Consider the following 23,934-nt stretch of genomic DNA (forward strand, 5'->3'; position numbering starts at 1 on the left):
AAAAAACAGATCACATTGTTTGATTTTTAAAGAATTTACTTGCAAATCATGGTGGAAAATAAGTATTTGGTCAATACCAAAAGTTCATCTCAATACTTTGTTATGTACCCTTTTTTGGCAATAACGGAGGCCAAACATTTTCTGTAACTCGCCACAAGCTTTTCACACATTGTTGCTGGTATTTTTGCCCATTCCTCCATACAGATCTCCTCTAGAGCAAAGATGTTTTGGGGCTGTCGTTAGGCAACACAGACTTTCAACTCCCTCCACAGATTTTCTATGGGGTTGAGATCTGGAGACTGGTTAGGCCACTCCAGGACCTTGAAATACTTCATACGAAGCCACTCCTTTGTTGCCCTGGCTGTGTGTTTGGGATCATCGTCATGCTGAAAGACCCAGCCACGTCTCATCTTCAATTTCCTTGCTGATGGAAGGAGATTTTCACTCAGAATCTATCGATACATGGCCCCATTCATTCTTTCCTTTACACAGATCAGTCGTCCTGGTCTCTTTGCAGAAAAACAGCCCCAAAGCATGATGTTTCCACCCACATGCTTCACAGTGGGTATGGTGTTCTTCGGATGCATTTCAGTATTCTTTCTCCTCCAAACACGAGAACCTGTGTTTCTACCAAAAAGTTATATTTTGGTTTCATCTTACCAGAATGTGTTATGGTCCCAGTTCTCTTTTGGATCATCCAAATGCTCTCTAGTAAACTGCAGACGGGTCTGGACATGTACTGGCTTCAGCAGGGGGACACGTCTGGCAGTGCAGGACTTGAGTCCCTGGTGGCGCATTGTGTTACTGTTGGTAGCCTTTGTTACAGTGGTCCCAGCTCTTTCCAGGTCATTCACTAGGTCCCCCCGTGTGGTTCTGGGATCTTCGCTCACCGTTCTTGTTATCATTTTGACGCCACAGGGTGAGATCTTGCATGGAGCCCCAGATCGAGGGAGATTATTAGTGTTCTTGTATGTCTTCCATTTTCTAATAATTGGTCCCACAGTTGATTTCTTTACACCAAGCGTTTTAACTATTGCCGATTCAGTCTTCCCAGCCTGGTGCAGGTCTATAATTTTGTCTCTGGTGTCCTTCGACAGCTCTTTGGTCTTGGCCATAGTGGAGTTTGGAATGTGACTGACTGAAGTTGTGGACGGATGTCTTTTTTACCAGTAATGAGTTAAAACAGGTGCCAATAGTACAGGTAACGAGTGGAGCCTCGTTAGACCTCTTTAGACCCCGTTAGAAGAATATTAGACCTCTTTGACAGCCAGGAATTTTGCTTGGTTGTAGGTGACCAAATACTTATTTTCCACTCTAATTTGGAAATAAATTCTTTAAAAACCAAACAATGTGATTTTCTGTTATTTTTTCCACAATCTGTCTCTCATGGTTGAGGTTTACCCATGTTGACAATTACAGGCCTCTCTAATCTTTTCAAGTTGGCTAACTTGCACAATTGGTGGTTGACTAAATACTTATTTGCCCCACTGTAGGACAGCCTCAAGTGTACTGTATATAATGAATAATAATATTATATCTTTGCATTAGCATGCATATGTTTCCACATCCACTCTTTGCTTTTATAATTAGTGATCTGTGCATGGCTGATCTGGAAAGTGTTATGGTTCGTGAATGCGTAAAACAAGATAGGACCCAAGAGCAGACAACAACCAAGGGAAAGCGTTCAAGGATTTATTAAATACAAACAAAACAAACGTGCTCGCGGAAAAAGGGAATAACAAAATGGGTCTATGACAACTGGTCGACGGGAATCAATAATACATAACTAAGCGGTGGGCAGAGAGCCAATAAGACAACAAAAATAAATACACTCAATACCTGGACAAGATAAAGGATCATAAAACAAAGGAGGCTGACGAACAAGCTAGCAAATACAATACGACTCGAGAGTACTAGGTGTCGAATTGCGACCAGCAAGCTAATATCTCGGCACCCTTCTTTTGGATCGTTTTTGTTTATATAGTACGGTTGATGAGCTGGAAGCTGCAGGTACGGTGTCAGGAACGCCCCAATAGCCGGCTCTGTAACAAAACAAAATCTGACCAGCAGCAGAATATGACAGAAACGTTTAACTTGTCCTTTTTCTTTCTTTCTTTCTTGCTTTCTTGCTTTTTAATCAATTCACTCATTTTCTCTTTTCGCTCACTCTCAGCATCACCTCCCAGTTTCTCCAAAAGCCCAATAAAGGCTGTGCTAAAAGCTCGCTTGGGTAGTGAAGTCACTCTTGAATGCAAGCCGCAAGCCTCGCCCCCAGCAATTAGCCTGTGGAAAAAGGATAATGAGATGCTGCAGAGAAATGAAAGGTAGGGTCCTTGCAGATTTCATTCACAATCATGTGCAGACATGTTTGAATTGTATATTTGGCGTTTGTGCAGCTGCATAAGAAAAGTGCTAAGGAGGAACAATGGAAAGTTAATGAGGACTGAGAAAGGGAGAGCAAGGTTCCCTTCTGGGAAAATTGCTCAACGCTAGTACTTAACGACAATATGTGACACCCTTTTGAAAAGTATTTGGTATGTGTAATGAGAATAGGACTTCATGCTCATATCTATATTTGCTGGCTGAAATAGCCAACAAGATAACTAAACAGAGCTGGAACTGTTTCTAGATTGATATAAAAGAAGACGTGTTAAGCTATTCCACCTGTGATTAGATGTGCAATTGTGTTCTTCCTTATCATGTCTTGAAAATAGAGCCAGGGATAGATCAGCAGAGTAGTTGCAAATATTAAGGCTTGTTGTAGATGATAGAAGTAGATCCTTGGCAGACTAAATTCCATGCAGAAACTCAACACTGCAATTTGGGGCCTGATTTATTGTAGTGTTTGTCTGTCTGATTGGGTATTGTCAACAAAATAAACTTAATTTAGTCAACTAAAACAATGACACAAAGAAGTGAATAGTCAATTAGAACAGATAAATACAAGCAAGACTGAACAAAAACGTGAATACATATCCATCCCTTCAAGCTTTTCACCTCAGGGCTCGCCGCTGTAAAACAATCAATTCGCATGACAGATTTGGCTCACAGGTTTTTATGCCAGATGGCCATCCTGAAGAAACTCACAAGTAAGAATCAAACCCAGGCCTCTACAACAGCAGCAGGGTTCTAAGACCACTATTAAATAGTACATGAAAATACATATGCGAAGAATGAAAAGTTTTACTTTGATAAGAATGAGGAAACAGACAACAGAAATAAACAACACACGCTCAGACACACGAGGAGAGTTTAAATACCCAAATTGACTGCTTCTATTGAACAGAGGAAATGTCTAACTGTGCTGTTTGCCCCCACACTGCTTATTCAAATGCAGGACTCAAAATGATGGTTAGAAAATTATTCAAAAAATGAGTATTAATGTTCTTTTGTTGGCTCTGTTGGATGCCAATGTTGGAAAGTGGTACAATTCCCAAAATGACTGACATTTAGCATACTATAGAGGAACACTACACAGTATTTCAAGGTACACAACACTCAATGTGTGAAGGCACAGAATGGGAAATCTTTTCCAGAAGGAAAGGTCCCTGCACTGCGGGGGAAAACCACACTTGGACTCAAGCAGCGTGACTGGATTCGATAAACAACAATGTCAACTAAACAGATGCTTCACTAGTGACTTTAAGACTCCTGTCTAAAAAAAAAAAACATGAAACATGAATGTTAGCCATACAACTAGGGTTGGGCATCGAGCATCGATGAGATCCGGTTCTAACACTTCGATGCTCCCGGAGCTGTTCGAATTTTTAAATGTCGATACCATGTGTTTTGAAACAATTCTGATACTGCTTATGATCAATCACAGTATCAATGAAAATGAATAGTAGCGAGGCTGATACCCAATCACCAGGCTACTATGGGTTAACTTGTCTGTTATATCCAATCAGACAAGTATTCTTTAAGTAGACACTGCTTATAATCAATTACAGTATCAAATAATATAATAGTCACAACTCATAATCAATTGCTATGACTTATTATTAACTTCAGGATCGCGGATCGTCGGCGACTTACATGGACAGCAAACAATAACACTTCACTGCGTTAAACAAGCGGCACATTTTATTTAACCCACAGTATAAAGTGTACAAGCAACAATTGTATTTCAGCTCATAGATTACATGCAATAACATAAATCTCATTACCGTGTGCTGGAAGGACGGAGAGCCGGGCGTCCTCAGTAATAGTGAGCGAAGAAATACCAAGGCTGGGCGACCGCGCGTAATCCCACAGCAGACTCTAACCCTACCTGCCCCCGTCGCTTCTTTATAACAAGTTTCGCGCTTCGTAACTTCCCCTCCCGTTCGAGTTTCACACACGGCGAGAATAATTGGCCTCCCTTAGAAGTTTCGTATGTCCTTACTCCCTTCTTTTGATTTAGTGGTCAGGCCGTACCTGGGGATCCTTACTCCTTCGTTTGACTTAGTGATACCTCGGGGCTTTTGACTTAGTGGTCCCTCGGGGCCTTTGACTTAGTGGTCAGGCTGCCCTTAAGGTTAAGAACAACACATTCCCTTTGAGATACATTAAGGTACACTATTTTGCGAAGTCAGCTTGATGGGTTGAAAACAACACATTCCAATATTCCCCTTCACCATGTTTCAATGCTCTGACTGCCGAGTGGAAAAAAATTCCCGGATCAAGCAGTAGATGATGGCTAGATCAATGGAATAGAATGAGAATAAATCGTATTATTATGTCAGGCCACGGTATATATCACATGTATCCAAAACTAGATGCGAAATGACAGACTTGGCAGCGATAGCACATGTATAGAGAACTAGATGCAAAATGACAGACTCGCCGACGTTAGTAAACAGCAGCCATCTTAATGCAGTAGACTTCTCAGTCTATATAGTCTATATAAGCAGTAGTGCGTTGCTGTCTCCATTAAAATCAACAGTATTAAAAGATCAGCAAATTACAATCAATAGAAGAATTTATACTAGGGCTTCGAAGTAAGATCTTTGTGAAAGTGCACTCCTGTGGAAAGAAACTTCATCACATTCAAGTTCAAAGACTGATATTTATATAAAAGTAAAAATGAGCCGTGTGAGAAGTTCATAAAAAGTCATCGAGAAGTTAAGACATTTATATAAACTGCAATTTTTTTTACTCTGCCTCTTATCTATATATATATATTTTTTTACTCTGCCTCTTAAAAGAACCGGAATCGAGAATCGTTCGGAACCAGATTCGAAACGTGGAATCAGAACCGGAATCATTTAATTTCAAACAATGCCCAACCCAACATACAACAAACATCCATATTGTCACAGGCAGCACATACAACCATTTATCCTTAACAGTCTAGAGTTGCAGATTCATAGGACAGTTGAACTTGATGCAGATTGGACAGAATTGTGGAAGACAATTATAACATAGCCCAAAAGTAAAAAAGACTTTCAACAGGGCTATTTTTTCTATATTACTCCTCTCTCTCTTCACCTAGTACATTATGGATTGCATTAGAACTAAATGTGATCTTATATTTCGTATAATCATTTGTTTCTTGTTATTTGAATGTCGAAAATCGGGCCTATGTTCAAAGTCCTGCTTATACATTTGAAGAAGGCATTACCCAATACTGAATTTTCTCATGAGCATTCAAGACAAATTTGAGTCATGGAGTACAGGTAGCTAAACCACTTTTGGTGCTGTCCATTATTTTCTTCTGCAGTGTTATGCTATACTGTAAATGGAGTTGTAATTGTAAAATCAAAGTGTAATCAGCAAGCTCACCACAGCAATTGACCGTGATAGTTTGTCTTTCTCACACAGAATTACACTGTTTTCAAATGGAACATTAAAGATTACCAACGTTACAAGAAGCGATGCGTCTAACTATATGTGCATTGCAAAGAACCAGTTTGGGTCAGCAAGCACCAGTGGGAGGCTGATCGTGACCGGTGGGTATTCTTGTCCTTATTGTTTATACCTCTCTTGCCATGCTTTAAAAATAAAACACTATATGTCCGATACATACTGTACGCACCTTTTGATAATGACACTCGATAATTAAACCAATGCCTATATCAGGGGTCCCCAAACTACGGCCCGCGGGCCGGATACGGCCCACCCCCACATTTGGTCCGGCCCCCTGAACAATTTTTTTTTTTTTCCCAATAGTGTTATTTATTTCCTGGCTTTTTTCTGTGAAGAACCCAGAGAGGGTTATTTGGTTATTATCTATTTAATTAATAGTGTTATTATTATATTATATTATATTATATTATATTAAATATAGGTTATTTGATTGTGGCTTTCTGAAAAACAGTTATTTTTACATTTAGGCACTCCTGCAATCGTCACACTTTTTCTGTTACAAACTGACCCGGCCCCTCATCAGAGAAAGGAAAAGTTATGGGGCCCTCACAGTAAAAAGTTTGGGGATCCCTGGCCTATATTCTTATTTGACAACTGGCCTCTGATTCCTATTTATATTCTACACTTTGCATTTATTATACAATTATCTACAGTTTTTAACATGTGTTAAAGATTTTTCATATGAACAAACAACTTGAAAGGCATGAAGTAACACTGACAAATGGATAAAGGAACATACTGTAATGTGCAATGTAGAGATGTTGTACGACAGTTGCACTCTGAGCTAAAGTTAGGTTCCTGCTGCAAATATCGCAGTGGTATTCCAGGGTACCCACAGCAGAGATAACACATTTTCAATGTCATCTGTTTCCCTGCTCAGAGCCAACCAGAATAACTGTGAGGCCCACAAACACTGAGATTATTGTTGGCGAGAGCATCGTATTGCCGTGCCAGATTGCCTACGATCCAGCTCTGGATGTCTCTTTCTCATGGGCATTTAATGGCCTGCTCATCGACTTCCAGCAAGACAGCGATCATTTTGAGAGAGTGGGCGGGGTGAGTCATGCCAAACATTAAACTCGAATGCTGTCAGGGTATTCCGGGATTAATTGGTATGTACAGTGGAGTGTGCACAGGGTATACTCAGCAGCTCCATAGAGGCCTGCTAAAAGGTGAGTAATAAATACTAAAGCAGCAGCAAGTTAGAAAGTTTCCATGTGTAGTGCCAGTTTCTATATTCCGTAAAAGCCTAAAAAAAAAAGATCAACGGAGCTGTGGCACTGTTGCATTTCCAACCTAAATGTGTTTGATATCAATCATACAGTTTGTACTTTTCATGGAAGAAAAGTATTGTATCCTCTTTCTTTACAGTGGTTGCATTTGCATATGTACTATTTTTAGAGCATGTGCTCCAAAAGGCTTTCATTAATGACGGCATTTTCCATCGTGGCATTTATGAAAGCTCATTTGCAATCCTTTGGCATAGAAATAATTATAAATTGTCATTCATTGTTAGATATGCGTTCCTTTTCAGAAGGCCGAGAGTGCTGTAAAAAATTAATTGCTCTCCTTTCACCCTTTTCAAATTCTTGCTTTTCTGCACGTCACTGACTTTTCTCCATTTTAATGTCAATGATCAAGAAAGATGAAAAATATATACAGTGGTGCGTCGACACACTGTACGATCGCATCGATATACGATCCTTTCGACATCCGACATAAAATTTGACTCGTCATTTGTCTCGATATGTGACGAAATGCTTGAAATGTCGAAATACAATGGTTTATGACAGCGTCGCAATTTCATTGTTTTGCTTCAAGAAGGATGCATGGCGGAGTTTCTTGAGAGAAATCACCATGGGTCCCAAGAAAATTAGTGCAGGTGGTGAAAAAAGGAATAAGGTACCATTGAAATTAAGATGGAAATCATAGAAAAATATGAGTGTGGTGTGCACGACAGTGAACCGACTCGACAATATGGCCAGAATATGTCTATGATCTGGATGATCCACCTTCTACCTCCATTCGCCAGTCTTTATAAGTTAAGGTGACAATTGTTATTATTGTATCAACGGCAAAGAAATCACCAGCTTTCTCAGGTTTTTAATCATTTATTTCAGAACTTGTGCAACACAACACGACTACTGTCCGCCTTAGCTGTGTTCAGGAACAGCATGCAAAACACACCAGTCACATGTTATCACACAGGTTATCTAGAAAACAGGAGGAAGCTGTCTTTTTTAATGGGAGCTTATCAGATGGGAAAATTGTTTGCTGTGGTATACCACAGGGAAGCTGTCTGTTATCTATATACTGGTCCTTCTAAAAAAAAGTAGCATATTGTGATAAAGTTCATTATTTTCTGTAATGTACTGATAAACATTGGACTTTCAAATATTTTAGATTCATTACACATAACTGAAGTAGTTCAAGCCTTTTATTGTTTTAATGTTGATGATTTTGGCAAAAAAAAAAGTCAAGAAAACCCAAAAATCCCTATCTCCAAAAATTAGCATATCATGAAAAGGCAGCTACTAACCTAATCATCTGAATCAACAAATTAACTCAAAACCCCTGCGAAAGATTCCTGAGGCTTTTAAAAACTCCCAGCCTGGTTCATTACTCAAATCCGCAATCATGGCCAAGAAGACTGCTGTCCAGAAGACCATCATTGACACCCTCAAGCAAGAGTGCTGTATCAAGGCACTTCAGTTGGACCTCTGTGGGAAGGAAAAAGTGTGGCAGGAAACGCTGCACAACCAGAAGAGGTGACAGCACCCTGAGAAAGATTGTGCAGAAGGGCCTATTCCAGACCTGCAGAAACAGTGGACTGAGTCTGGAGTAGAAACATCCAGAGCCACCGTGCACAGGCGTGTGCTGGAAATGGACTACAGGTGCGGCATTCCCCAGGTCAAGCCACTTTTGAACCTGAATCAGCGGCAGAAGCGCTTGACCTGGGCTACAGAGGAGCAGCACTGGACTGTTGCTCAGTGGTGCAAAGTACTTTTTTCAGATGACAGCAAATTTTGCATGTCATACGGAAATCAAGGTGCCAGAGTTTGGAGGAAGACTGGGGAGAAGGAAATGCCAAAATGCCTGAGTAACCACAGTCAGTGATGGTCTGGGGTGCCATGTCAGCTGCTGGTGTTGGTCTACTGTGTTTTATCAAGGGCGAGGCAATGAAGCTAGCTATCAGGAGATTTTGGAGCACTTCATGCTTCGATCTGCTGAAAAGCATTATGGAGATGAAGATTTCCTTTTTCAGCATGACCTGGCACCTGCTCACAGTGCCAAAACCACTGGTAAATGGTTTACTGACCATGGCATTACTGTGCTCAATTGGCCGGCCAACATTCCTGACCTGAACCACATATAGAATCTGTGGGACATTGTGAAGAGGAAGTTGGGAGACACCAGCTTAGCTTAAGGCCGCTATCAACACATCCATAACACCTCAGCAGTGCCACAGGCTGATTGCCTCCATGCCACGCCGCATTAAAGCAGTCATTTCTGCAAAAGGATTCCCGACCAAGTACTGAGTGCATAGCGATAAAATTAATTAAAGGTTGACTTTTTTTGTATTAAAAAACACTTTTTTTGTATTGGTCGGATGAAATATGCTAATTTTTTTAGATAGAGATTTTTTTTTTCCTTGCCTTTTTTGCCAAAATCATCAATATTAAAACAATAAAAGGCTTGAACTACTTCAGTTGTATGCAATGAATCTAAAATATACAGTGGGGAGAACAAGTATTTGATACACTGCCGATTTTGCTGGTTTTCCCACTTGCAAGCCATGTAGAGGTCTATAATTTGTATCATAAGTTCTCTTCAACTGCGAGGGACGGAATCTAATACAAAAATCCAGAAAATCACATTGTATAATTTTTAAATAATACATTTGTATTTAACTGCATGAAATAAGTATTTGATACATTACCAACTAGTAAATATTTCACTCTTAGTTCTTTTTTAAGAAACCCTCCTGTTCTCCACTCATTACCGGAAGTAACTGCACCTACCTGTTTGAACTTGTTACCTGTATAAAAAACACCTGTTCACATGCTCAAACACACAAACACCAACCTCTCCACAATGGCCAAGACCAAAGAGCTGTGTAAGGACATCAGGGATAAAATAATAGACCTGCACAAGGCTGGGATGGGCTACAGGAAAATAAGCAAGCAGCTTGGTGAGAAGGTAACAACTGTTGGAGCGAATATTAGAAAATGGAAGAAGTTCAAGTTGACGGTCAATTTGCCTCGTTTTGGGGCTCCATGCAAGATCTCACCTCGTGGGGCATCACTGATCATGAGGAAGGTGAGGGATCAGCCCAGAACTACACGGCAGGACCTGGTCAATGACCTGAAGAGAGCTGGAACCACAGTCTCGAAGAAAACCATCGGAAACACATTACCCCGTCATGGATTAAAATCCTACAGCGAACACAAGGTCCCGCTGCTGAAGCCAGTGCATGTCCAGACACGTCTGAAGTTTGCCACTGAACATCTGGATGATCCAGAGGACCAATGGGAGAAGGTCATGTGGTTTTAACTTTTTGGTCTAAACTCGGCTCGTCGTGTTTGGAGGAAAAAGAAGGATGAGTACAACCCCAAGAACACCATCCCAACCGTGAAACATGGAGGAGGAAACATTTTTTGGGGCTGCTTCTCTGCCAAGGGTACAGGACGACTGCACTGTATTGAGGGGAGGATGGATGGGGCTATGTATCGCCAGATCTTGGCTGACAACCTCCTTCCTTCAGTGACAGCCCTGAAGATGGGTCGTGGCTGGGTCTTCCAGCATGACAACGACCCAAAGCACACAGCCAAGGCAACTAAAGAGTGGCTCCGTAAGAAGCATCTTAAGGTCCTGGAGTGGCCTAGCCAGTCACCAGATCTGAACCCGATAGAAAATCTATGGAGGGAGCTGAAAGTCCGTGTTACCCGGCAGCAGCCCCGAAACCTGAAGACTCTGGAGAAGATCTGCATGGAAGAGTGGGCCAAAATACCTGATGCAGTGTGTGCAAACCTTGTCAAGGACTATAGGAAAAGTTTGGTATCTGTAATAGCAAACATAGGTTTCTGTACCAAATATTAAGTTCGATTTTTGTGATGTATCAAATACTTATTTCATGCAATTAAATGCAAATTTATTATTTAAAAATGATACAACGTGATTTTCTGGGGGGTTTTTGTGTTAGATTCCGTCCCTCACAGTTGAAAAGAACTTATGATAGAAATTACAGATCTCTCCATGCTTTGCAAGTGGGAAAACCAGCAAAATCAGCAATGTATCAAATACTTGTTCTCCCCACTGTATGAAAGTCTAATGTTTATCAGTACATTACAGAAAATAATGAACTTTATCACAATATGCTAATTTTTTGAGAAGGACTAGTATACTAATGACCTGGGATGAATTAAATTCGAATGTACCACTGTACCACTGTATCGTGTATATTGTAGACATAGATACTAAAGTAAATGTATTCTGCAGGATTTTTTTCTTGTGATTTTACTTATCAAGGGATTCAATACTAAGCCTTGTGCTGAAAAAAGTAAGTGCCCCTTTACACTAATACAGTAAATGGTTGCGCCAACCCCAACAGCAACAACTGAAATCAAATGTTTTCTATATATTTGTATGTACAGTACAGACCAAGAGTTTGAACACCCATTCTCGTTCATGCATTTTCTTTATTTTCATGACTATATACATTGTAAATTTTCACTGAAGGTAATAAAATTATGAATAAACGCATGTGGAATTATGCACTTGGCAAAAAAAGGTTAAATAACTAAAAACATGTATCATATTCTAGTATCTTCAAAGTATGCTAACTATTCCTAGGTATGCCTTTTCAGGGTTAATTAATGGAATTTATTGCTTTATGAATGGGATTGGGACCTTCATTTGTGTTGCATTGAATAAGGTGTGTCCAAACTTTTGGCCTGTACTGTATCTTGCCATGGGTCTTTCACATCTTGTGAAGATATTTTGGCCAACTGCACCTCGTAGAATAGTTTTAACTCAGCAACACTGGATGTTTTCTAAAGATCAATAGGCTATCAAGGTTATGCCACAGCATTTTTATTAAATTTAGGTCTCCCACAGGATTCTGGAAAAGATGAGAATTCATGATTCCATCAATCACAGCAAGTCATCCAGGTTCTGAAGGTGCAAAGCAGCCCATGAGCATCAAACTACCACCACTATGTTTGACTGGTGGTGTAATATTAAACATACAACCATAATTTTGCTACATCCATTACATAGTGTTGTGGGATTACCAAGATCATAGCTGTTTTACAGTAAAATTAGTTGAGTTTTTCTTTTATCCCAGACAATTGTTTTAAGCTGTTTTAATTACCTGTCTTAATTTACTGTCTTACAGTGAATTCCAATGAAAGCTATTATTGACATGCAATTCAGTATTGGGCTGTGTCATGTGATATTTCATCTTGCTCCTGTCCAGAAAAACTGCCAGACCCTTGCTCAACAGCTTTCGCTGAATTAATTTACATAATTAAAGCAAATTTGCCTCACTTGCTTCCTGCCAAGGCAGAGATTCCTGACTCTAAACAACTACTGTAGCTCTGAGGTTGGCCAGGTGGCTAATAACATTAGGGATGGAATCAGACTCAGATATGTGTGTGGGGCTTAACAGATGAAAAAGAGGAGTTTATCTAAAGGTAGATTTAGATTTAGATTTTGCTTCTCGGCTTAATACAGGTTATCTTGCCAGTTCTTCAAGAGTGGACGCATCCTTGATGGATCCCCGCTGGGGGTGATGACGTCTGATATAAATAGTCGGCTCCCATACCGGGTTAACCCCAAAGTAACTCGCTTGGAAAGCAATGAGCTTTTTTTTTTTTATTATTCCAGGTTGAAATGGAGATGCAAGATGGTTCATTAAAATGAGGTCAGAATAAGTTTGGGTTAGGTTGCATTATTGCATAGTCACTAAGAAATTATGGGCTTAATGAAGATATAATTACTTAACCAAGATCACACAGGACCAATTTATGTCTAAAAATATTATTTTGTTTTTTTAATTTCTGACTGACATGCTACTAAATTTTCCAATATAAATAACACTGTTCACTAAAAAATATGGAAGAAAATTATACTGCATGCCTAGTATAATTATACGCAATGCCTATATAAAACCTTGTTTGTACTGTTTACTTACAGAATTGCGATTTTAGTCTGTTCTTGTCTTTTTAGCCAGTGCATGCATGCAGCGAATTCAGTATTATTTTTTCCTCGCACTGTACTCATTTCTTGCTTATGCTTATGCAATTACACACTAATTAGGACGACTTTACCAATTAACTAGACAGTGTTTATTTTATACTTCCTGTGTTGAGCTTGTAGCTGTTTGGGGAATGAGAAGCTGCATAGTGGGATAAAGCCTGAAGGATACCCATTAGCTCTGTGTGTGCTGGCTACATCTGTCACGTCTGCTGTTGTTGTTTAAAAAAGATGAAAACATCGGTGGTCTCGAGAGATTACGATTGTTCAAAGTGTCATGAAAGTTAAAACACTCATGATACAAAAAAATAATGATGAAATGAATTATAATCTCTTTCTCAACACATGTTCAATGTTTATACTTCTTTTCAGAGTGTATCTGGAGATCTGATGATCCGTAACATTCAACTGAATCATGGTGGGAAGTATGTCTGTGTTATTGACACTGACGTAGAGAGTCTGTCCACCTCTGCCATCCTGGTTGTCAAAGGTAACCACCATTTCATTTTTTTCCTTTTTTAAAAATAATTCACCCATATATTGCATTATACATCAGTACAAAAAAAATGAAAAGCATCAATAAAGGTGGGAAGAAATCCTTGAAATTCGCTTTGAGTGGACTGTATAATGAAAATAATGGTAAAATAGATACTCCCAAGTTCAGAAGTATGACAATTTCTTTTTACATTATGTATGTAGTGCTGGAATATATACTGTATATTTAAACAAACAAACAAACAAACAAACATGCGCATTCCTGCATGTGTGACTTGAGGGCCAGCTGAGGCAGTCTCATTGGTATGTGCTCTGTGTATAACGCTTCTGTGCAGGGCTATCTCTAGTGATTTACATTGGTATTCATGCCCTTAACAAACTGTAATAGCTATCCCAGGTGCTTTGAGGAGGTAATGTTTATCATAAAAAATGAGTCTAATTGGTTCATTTACACATCAGCACAATATCATAGAAAACATTGAATAATGGAGCAGCACATCAAACAACAACAGCACTGTCACCCAGCGCATATGACTAGCACTCTCACTATGCATCTAATTTTGGTCTTCACTGTTTCCCCCTTAACTCATCCACTTTCTGATAAATGTTCCTCATTCAATATCTCTTTTCATTCTTGGTAATCCATTTAGTCTCACCACATCAAATATAACAAGTCCCTTCGTGTGCACATCAAGGGCAGAGTTTTTAATTAGACATAGCATGGAGGGCTTGATGAGTTTGATGGGAGGATTCTTGGAATGAGAGGGAAGCTCACCCAGCTCGTTGTCTCATTGATTTAGGTCCACCAGGCCCTCCAGACAAAGTGACAGTGGAAGAAATCACGGACAGCACGGCGCAGCTTTCCTGGACTCCTGGAAGGGACAATGGCAGCCCCATCACCGGTTACATCATCCAGTGTCGGACGCCTTTTACTGTGGGCTGGCAGGCTGTTGATACGGGTATCATCAAACACTACCCACCCACATTCTGTATCTATGAAAGATGCTCATTCATTCAAAGTCTAGTAAAAGTAAAATACAATCTCTCCTGAATGTGACACACAACGTAGAAGAATGTGAACAACCCTTCCAAATTATGAATGATTAAAAGATTAGAAAGCAAAATGACACTCCAAAATGGTGAAAGAAATATTAGTGGTTCTCTTTGTGCTCAAAGAAATTCCCCTTCATGTTGTTCCTTCATTCATGGCAGAGAATGAGATGCTCTATAGCAGACAAACAAACCACAAGACCTTGTCCACACATTGGCTAACAAGTTGGACATTTTGACAAAAGAAAAACACACTTGCGTTGTTTTGTGCCAAATCACACTAGCCCAGTCTTCGAAAATAGGGCAGCAAATCTCTAGAATTGAATAATCTGTTGTTCCACGTTTCAACCATTAATGTCAAACTCCTAAAACAAATTACAAAACAATCTCAACCAAACAAAATTTTAACCTTCAATTTATGTTCTTAATTTTGCAGTGCCCGAAGTGATTAATGGGAACACACTAACAGCGACAGTCGTGGGTTTGAATGCTTGGGTGGAGTATGAGTTCAGAATAGTGGCACAGAATAGTGTGGGCCTTGGAGAGCCCAGTCCAGCATCGGCCAAAACCAAGACGGAGGATACTAGTAAGTAAAATTAATCACACCCGCTTCATTATCAACATTTTAGATTGGTCACTAATTTGTAAAAATAACGCATTTGGGAACTGAGCAATAATAAAGACTAAATTTTGACAAAGGAGGGTACCGCATTACACCAGCTTTATACTCTCTGAGAGGCTAGGTTCATACCCCAGGTCTTAATGCACAAATCCGATTGTTCGTGTTTTCCCGCCTCGAGTCAGGCATTGAATTGATGGTCTTAATGGTACAGGTTGCATAAAAGTGGACCATTTCAAATCCGATATACCGTATTGGCCCGAATATAAGACGGTGCTTTTTGCATTAAAATAAGATTGAAAAAGAGGGGGTCGTCTTATCTTCGCGGTTTAGACATTATACCCATTCACAACGCTAGATGACGCCAGATATCGTTGAAGCAATGTTCTGTTTTGACAGATCTCAGCTAATCTCCCCATTCACGATGCTACATGGCGCCAGATATCATTGAAGAAATGTTCTGTCATGACATATCTGAGCTACTAGTTTAACCAGTTTGCATTATTTTATTGCATTATTAATGTTTTTCCTTATTCAGATTTGTTTCAAGACTACAGTTACAGTTAGACTTCACTTTGATGGTTAATGCAGTTATTGCAATTTTGTTGTTTTATCACAATAGATTGGTTTATTTACATTTCAAATGTGATTTCACTTTAGTTTACATATTTAAATGTTCAGATAGTAAGATTTGAATGAGGCAAAATAACATGCTTTTTCGTCGTCTTATAATCAGGGCAGTCTTATATTCGGGCCAATACGGTAGGTCACTTTCATATGTGGTTAAAATCCGATCTGGGCCACATTTTTCCAGAATGTGGCTGCTCTCTGAACTGTCAAGTCCTCCAAATTGGAATTCATGCAGCAATTACGTCTCCAAAGAGTGAAAGAGACAGGGCACATGTAAGCGATGGAGCTGTGCATCTGCGTTAGTGCCTAGCTTGAACGTGGCTTATATAGAAGATGTGAGCTTGACAACAGTCATAAACAATTAAAATGCTCGGTTTTCTTTCTGTCCTCCAAATGAGCAATATTTCAAGATTGCTTACACGGCCGAGAGTCGGGAAAAACTGTTCATATACTGTATGTATGCGTCATGCGAGATAATTGAATGGGCTCAATGGACCAAGGCAAATCGAATTTGTGCAAGACCTGCGGTATGAACCGAGCCTAAGGCTGACTTTTTAACTTGAGAAAGTTATCATTATTCCTGTGTTGTTGTTCCAAAAAGTATTGTGCAAATAAATACTGTTAACTTGAACAACCACATTAAGTCATACATGTGCATCTACCCACTCTGTGCTTAGTGATGCCCTCTTGGCATCAGCATTATAGACAGACAAATAATATTTATATTCCAGACGTCTGTGAATTGCAGATGCTTGATTGCACTGAGAGGGTCACTAATCCCCTCCAAAATGCATACTACATAGTTGCTCTGTTGATTTTCTTTGGCAAGCTATCAATTTTTTTATCAAATTAGATTAGTTTGAGTCATGTCTTTATGTGGCAATTGCTTATCCAAAATATAAAGTTGTTCTTTCAATCAGTGGGACCAGTTGGTTCAATCAATGAGGACCAGTTGGCGCTTGTTAAGTCAATTTTTTATAGCCCTAAATCATAAAAAAGCTCCCAAATGGCTACACAGATAATTGCCTATGATGAAGCAGAAAATATTCAGGAAATATTAAATAGAGACCATTATTTGGGTCTGATTCATGTCATAATTTTACCCATTTTGAAGCCATTTCTTGACAAATCACTTAAAGAATATAAACTCATTATTTCTCTTCCAAATACGCACACTCCCAACAGCATTAGATGTCTCAGAATAAAGCCGGACAGACAGACGGATATATAGATTCGAGTAAACTACAATATGATTGTCACAAAAAGAACATTTTAAATTGCACACAAAAATCTGTTAATGTGATAAACACATTTTGGGAGCATTCTATATCAACACATTCTAATTATGTGAATGACTCTTGAATGTTGGTATGGTGTAAGTGTTGTGCTAGGTACAGTATACTGTATGTATAATAAGAGTGTCTGCAGTATGCCTGTTAAGGAGTTGGTTGTATTGTCTTCTAATTGCTCCCCTCTGGCCTTTCTGCTTTCAGTTCCTGATACAGCTCCCACTGATATCGGAGGAGGAGGGGGCACAAAGTCGGAATTAGTGATAACATGGGAGGTAAGTCATCCGACGAATTTTAATATTGTTACCATTGCTGAATAATAGCTTTGGTTAATTGTGCAGACCGAGCTGTACAATTATATGACCCATCAGCCTGAGACACCCCTCCCTGGTATAGCTTCTGAGTGCCATTCCCCCTTCCAAATGCAAGGACAGAGAGCATTTGCTTTTGAGGAGCTATAATTAATTACTGTACATAGCAACGTGTTTGAAGGCAAATACAACGCCTAAGCGTTCTCAGCAGTATTTTCAAAGAAACTATTGGTGTATTTTTTAAAGTGCAGCACAGTGAGGGGTCTGTCTGTTTATCCGTCTGTATGTGTTTTAATATCACTGTAGTTATGTGTTTTGCTCCCAGCCTGTATCCGAGGAATTGCAGAACGGTGAGGGGTTCGGCTACATCATCGCCCTCAGGCCTGTGGGCACAGTTACTTGGACACGAGCCATCATCTCCACACCCGGCGTTGCACGTTATGTCTTCCATAATGACACCATCCCACCATTCTCGCCTTTTGATGTGAAAGTGGGAGCTTTCAACAACAGAGGGGAGGGCCCTTTCAGCTCTATTGCCACTGTGTATTCAGCAGAAGATGGTACAGTATCCAAAAACATCCAATCAGCAAAGGGAGAAGGGGCTTGAAGATGTGCTATCTTCTTACAACTTGACCTTGAACAGTAATGCTCTGATGATTTTTGCACACCCCTGTTGTTTCCTTACCCACTCAAGCTGGGAATGTCAACCGTACATTAGTTATCATGATGGTAGATTATGGGGAATCCTGGCAGACACTTACCACAGCGTACTGTCAGGGAGGTAGAGTATTAATTGAATTTGCAGGGCAGCAGTATTCCCTTACGTCAGTCACATAACCCATTAAAAGAGTAGGGGAAATAGCTTTTCGGTGAAAGTACAGGTCTTTTCTGTGCTTTCTACTTATTGCTATTAGTCTGTGAGATGCTGAGCCTCACAGATTTTCACTATGTGCTCTATTTCTGCAGTCCCCAGTGTAGCTCCTAAGAGGGTTATACCTAGGATTGTGTCTGCAACACAAATTGAAGTGATCTGGGAAGCTGTTTCAGCCATCCCTGAAAGAGTGCTGGGATATGAGGTAAGTTATAACTTGTTATAAAACAATTTTCCACTAGTAAACATGAATGTTGGAGTGTTTGTTATATTATTATTATTATTATTGTTATTGTTTGTTATATCATTTTTTTTTTTAAGTTCATGTATTATCCTCCAGTTTTCCATCATCATGTGAACAAATAGATTCCCTCAACTGTTCAAGAATGCAAATAGGGATTAGCTTTTTTTTTTTTGCCTTTTTTTTCTACTGCTCTTTCAATATCTGTCACCTCTTGCCCTGGACGCAAATATCTCCTGTTGCCATAGCACTAAGCACAATGTCCTTAGAACTGAGCTCTTTTCCAGTCCTGAAACATTCAAATGCTGAATGCACTGCTAACAGAAGAGCTCCAAAGATTTTAACTGCACATGTGATATCCACCGTTTCATTAAAATATCTTTGAATTGCAATGTAGTTTAATTACTTATTACTGCCCACACTATTACTATAAACTGCATCCCAGCAATGATCATACAGCTTGTATGGATGAAAAAAGTGAGATGAAGGAATCCCTGAGGACGACTTTACATCCCCGTTTTTATTGACTGTGATTATTAAGGCGCTTAGATGCAAATAATTAGACTCTTGAATGTATTTTTAAAACAAGTGGACTTTAAAGAGCATAGGACAGGAGAAAAAAAGTCTTAAATAGCATTATTATGTGAATTAGAATCATATTTTGAGACGATTCGACTATATACAACAATTTAGCAAAGCGAGCAAAGCGCAGATGACAAGAAATTAGTCTTTTTATCTGCCAGTTAGCCACGGCTGCCATTATAGGGCTCTAGCGTCCCCAACAGGTGGATGACGTCAACGGGAAACTGGGCTCATCGGTTTTACTATTCAGCACATTGAGGGGGAATTATTCAGAACGAGGAAAACGCGACTAAGAGAGCCGCAAAATGTCATTTTTTCAGTCTCTCTACTCCAATATTTATACAGGATATTCTTTTTATCCAAGTATTTTTCCCCAAAAGCTAAATAAATGGCTTGAGAAGGACCAATCAGCCCGTCGAGGGGGAACTATTCACAACGTGGAAAACGCGACAAAGAGAGCTCCAAATTTCATTGTTTCTGTCTCTTTACTTCAATATTTTTACAGGATATTCTTTTTATCCAAGTATTTCCCCCAATTGCTAAATAAATGGCATGGTCATGAGAAATAACAGTGTTGTGCTAAATGGAATATGAAATAATAGAAATGCACTTATTCAGGACGACATAATAAAATTACTCCGTAATGGTCAAAACTGTCGACTTCAACTTTACTGACGCACCTCCCGAACGATATTTTATGACACCTAAATCGGACATATGTCATTTCCCTTCCCCGGCTTTGGAGAATTTAAACAAACCAAGAGGTGTGACAGCTAGCCGACATGCTAACCCGAACCGAGTGATGTTTCAAAGTCTTTGAAGCAAAAATCACACATGACTAGCCCGGATTATTTGACATGATGACTGGGTTATCGATTGTCTTCGCGGATCGGCAAACCGCTCGGCGGAGAGCAATTTATAGCTCATTCCCCGGAGGAGGGCGGCTGCAGTTTTTGTGCAGTTAACGTGCAGCTAATGTGCATGAGGAGAGCTTTTTACATGCCTATCAATGATCAAACGTAAGTAGTCCTTTATTTAAAGAAAGTTTATAGTGTTTACTTTGTAATTGCTGTATTCATATTTGACATAATACAAAACAAGATGTTTACTCACTTCCTCGTAAGTCCAATGGTCCCACAGTAGTAGGGCTTGTTTTGGCCAACATCCACGGTGAATGGGAACCTTTTGAAACTCCAAAAAGGTGCACACACCTCTCCCTTATACAGAAAGATTTTTCTGCAGCCGTTTGGCTGGCGTGATGCGAAAAATAAACATATTAATCCACAAAATCAGCTGAATCCTTAGTCCTCATACACAATAGTATGGCTGTATAATGAAGAGGACGTACACGTCACAGTGCCCTCCTCCTCAATGCAAGACCGAAGCCGGAAGTCACTCATTTTCATGGCGCGGGATTCAAAAAACTAAATAAATATAGCAATCGCTTCCACAAACATCCAAGCGGTCCATATCATTCAGGAGCATAAAATACCGCGTGTATTATGGAATAAACATGCTTTTTCGTGTCACATGCACTTTAAACAGTTTTAATTTTTCACAAGCAAGCACTTCTTCCTTTCACTGATCAAAACGGAATGCTGCCATCTAAAGAAAGCCTTATGTAGCAGTTTTTTAATTATAGAATTAGGTAAGAAATGCACTATAGAAGGTTTGATCCACTTTCTTACTTTTTTTTTAAATTGTACTGGTAAAATTCTAATATTTTTTACATACAGTATTGCTTTTAATATTACTTCTTATATTTCTATTTGCTCATGCGTTTCAGATACAATAACACTTTTTCAAGCAGGAACAACAAATACAGTAATCATGTGACACATTAAAACCTGTAAGTGTAAATGACTAAAGAGAAGATGTTTTTTTTTTAACGGGTACTTATGATATTTGTATTATTTAGCATAGCATCATCCCTGTCTGCACCAAATGTTGACAATTTGATAGTGATATATTAATTTCTGAAACATGTAAATCACAATTTCTGTCTTGCCATGTTTCCCCCTTTAACAGGTCATGTACTGGGAAGATGACACTAAGCCTGACACAGTTGGCAAAGTACGCATATCAGGAAACTACACCGTTGTTAACATCACTGGGCTGAATTCGAATACAGCGTACTATCTTGCAGTGTCCGCCTGCAACACAGCTGGCCCTGGGCCTCAGTCGGTGCCTATCAACATCACAACAAAAAAACCACGTGAGTAAACCATGTGTGGGTGTTGGTTTAACTTCCTAATTGTTCCCAAGTCAACAGATTACATCAGGCTTTAGAAATGATGCCACCAATTTTAATGTGCTTTGCTGATTCATGTTCCAAGACAGCCCTGAGTAATTATTCTTAAAAGGGGGCCATATTAATTGTTTTTACAGTGATGGAGGACTGGACCAACAATAACTTGAGCTGATTTGTTTTTATTATTAATTATTTTTCCATTATAATAAATAAATGATAACACTTTATTTGAAATGGGTGTCATAACATTGTCATAAGACAGTCATAACTATGTCATGACACTGTCATGAGCATTGATGAATGCTTATGATAGATGTCATTAAGTGTCTTCCGGCAAATTTTAACTCCATTTATGTCCAGTCTGCATTTTTTACATCCATTCAAAAGTGACATAATCTGTTATAAGCATTCATTTATGCTCATGACAGTGTCATGTAATAATTATTGCAAATAATCAATTGAAATAAAATAAAAAGAGATTGCAATTAACTGAAGAAGTGCTCTTTATCAGAAGTTAACTGAAGGTTTACTTTTCACAGTTACTTTCACTTCATATCCTAATTTATAATACAGTGATGCCTCGCGACTTCGCGCTTCAAACTTTGTGCCCTCAATCCTTTTTTTTGAAAAAAAATACAGATGAGCTGTCCCAAGCCGATCGCTTAGTCTCACTCTCCCTCCCTCCCTCCCTCCCTCCCTGCTCTTTGTTGGTGGTAGTGCACTGGAGTTGTTTATTAAAGTTAACAATGATTGACAGATGTTTAATGTTTGATGAACTTCAAATTGCCCCATGTGTCAATCATCGTTTAAGGTGTTAATCATTTGCTGTGGCAACTCATTGTGAGTGAGTGAGCAACTTGAGCGGATTTGAGTCGACTCACTCAATGGCGCAGTTAATAAAGCCAAGTTTTTTTTTCTGCTATATTCTTATTTAAAAATAATTCAGTGGTACAGTAACAGGTATAAAACTTAAAACTGAAAGTGCATAAAAAACATATATTAATATATATGTATAAGGTTTTTTTTTATTTCCAATGCTAAATCTGAATAAATACATTCAACACACCCCAAACAAAATGTATATATATATATATTTTTTTTTTTTTTTTGGGGCGGCTACTTCACAGTTTTTCACTTATCGAAGCGGGTTGTGGTCCCCATTAACTTCAAAAAATGAGGGATCACAGTACAATGCAAAAATGTCAATTTCGACTCAGGGATAGGGTCATATTATCCAGCATTTTTAATAGTCAGATTTGATCAGCCATCTGTTGTTACACCTACCAGCTTGTCCCATTTGAGTTCCAATTTTAAAAAACATGTACACATGTACACCTTTGTGCAAACTGACTGCAACAACTAGTTTATTTCTAATTTGAGAACGGTAATATTAGACTATAAGCCGCACCCAACAGTTTACAAGAAAATCCTGTGTTGTTCATATACAATATTAGGCACAGGTGTTCAAATTATATTTTGGTTTATTTTTACGAAAAGACTTGCAGCTCAATAGCATGTAAAGATCCATAAATTAGCCGTACTGGATTATAAACCACAGGGTTCAAAGTGGGAGAAAAAAGTAGTGGTTTATGGCCGGAAAATTACGGAAGGGTTGGCGTAGAGTCAAAAGTTTACACGTCATTGAAGGCATGATGCGAGGACCACAGTACACTGATGTTCTTTAAGATAGAGTCTTTCCAGAGCCGAATAAAAGGTTTCCTAAAGCTCGCTCGCAGTCTGTCAAGTTCTTGAATTCTTCCCTGTATTCGGTGACGCTGTGGTGTTTGGAATGTATAATCCTTGAAAACAGCAACCGGTCAGCCACAAACAATGCAGTCAAATGTTATTAAAAGACAAATCTTGTCACCTACTGAAGAAGCCTCCTTTAATATCGTAGCTTTTCTAGAGAGAAAAATATAGTCCATCTCTGTATTCTTGCTTTTTAAACACAGTTGAAAATTACACTGAATGTATGTTCCTGATCTTCATCTAGCACCTGACCGGGCACCACTAAACGTACAATGGTCCATGATTGGTTCCACACTGTCACTGCAATGGGATCCTGTTGTAGCCACGGAGAAAGAGTCAAAAGTCACTGGATATTTGGTAGGGCTCCGTTCTTTGCAATAAATATCGTTCTTCAGCATAAAAAAAATATTTGCCTTAGTTTACTTTTATCTCTGATCCTCCTCTGCTCTAGGTGCTTCTGAAAAGACATCGTTATAATGATATGAATTATTATGTCACAAATAAAACCTCTGTGGAGCTCAATCTGTCCAGCAATGACAACTATCTCATTCAGATCAAGGCCATGAGCGAGGGTGGTGAAGGTTTAGGCAGTGAACCCATCCACATCCACAAATTAAGTAAGTTTACAGTTTTCTTCCTTTCACTCTTCTTTCTAACGACTGACAAAAAAGTGTGTGGGAAAATTATCAGTAGGCCATATTTGATTTTAATATCTCCTTATTCAAGCATATCTTATAAACCG

At 39.1% G+C, this 23,934-nt stretch overlaps 1 protein-coding gene across 3 annotated transcripts in view; it reads left to right on the forward strand.

The window, feature by feature from the left end:
* cntn3b (contactin 3b) overlaps positions 1–23,934 on the forward strand; it is a 90,549-nt gene that overhangs the window by 60,460 nt on the left and 6,155 nt on the right. For 2 of the 3 annotated variants that reach the window (XM_057845991.1, XM_057845992.1), the window contains 12 exons: positions 2,174–2,324; positions 5,803–5,930; positions 6,728–6,903; positions 13,477–13,594; positions 14,400–14,558; positions 15,086–15,235; positions 17,392–17,462; positions 17,824–18,058; positions 18,465–18,574; positions 21,221–21,407; positions 23,437–23,549; positions 23,644–23,809. In XM_057845991.1, the coding sequence (XP_057701974.1) occupies positions 2,174–2,324; positions 5,803–5,930; positions 6,728–6,903; positions 13,477–13,594; positions 14,400–14,558; positions 15,086–15,235; positions 17,392–17,462; positions 17,824–18,058; positions 18,465–18,574; positions 21,221–21,407; positions 23,437–23,549; positions 23,644–23,809 (1,764 nt within the window). Of the gene's footprint in view, positions 1–2,173; positions 2,325–5,802; positions 5,931–6,727; positions 6,904–13,476; positions 13,595–14,399; positions 14,559–15,085; positions 15,236–17,391; positions 17,463–17,823; positions 18,059–18,464; positions 18,575–21,220; positions 21,408–23,436; positions 23,550–23,643; positions 23,810–23,934 lie in introns of those variants that run through there. The other variant, XR_009064396.1, reaches the window with a different exon arrangement.

Source organism: Corythoichthys intestinalis, chromosome 9 (genome assembly GCF_030265065.1).
Source record: "Corythoichthys intestinalis isolate RoL2023-P3 chromosome 9, ASM3026506v1, whole genome shotgun sequence".
In the NCBI taxonomy this organism is placed as follows: Eukaryota; Metazoa; Chordata; class Actinopteri; order Syngnathiformes; family Syngnathidae; genus Corythoichthys; species Corythoichthys intestinalis.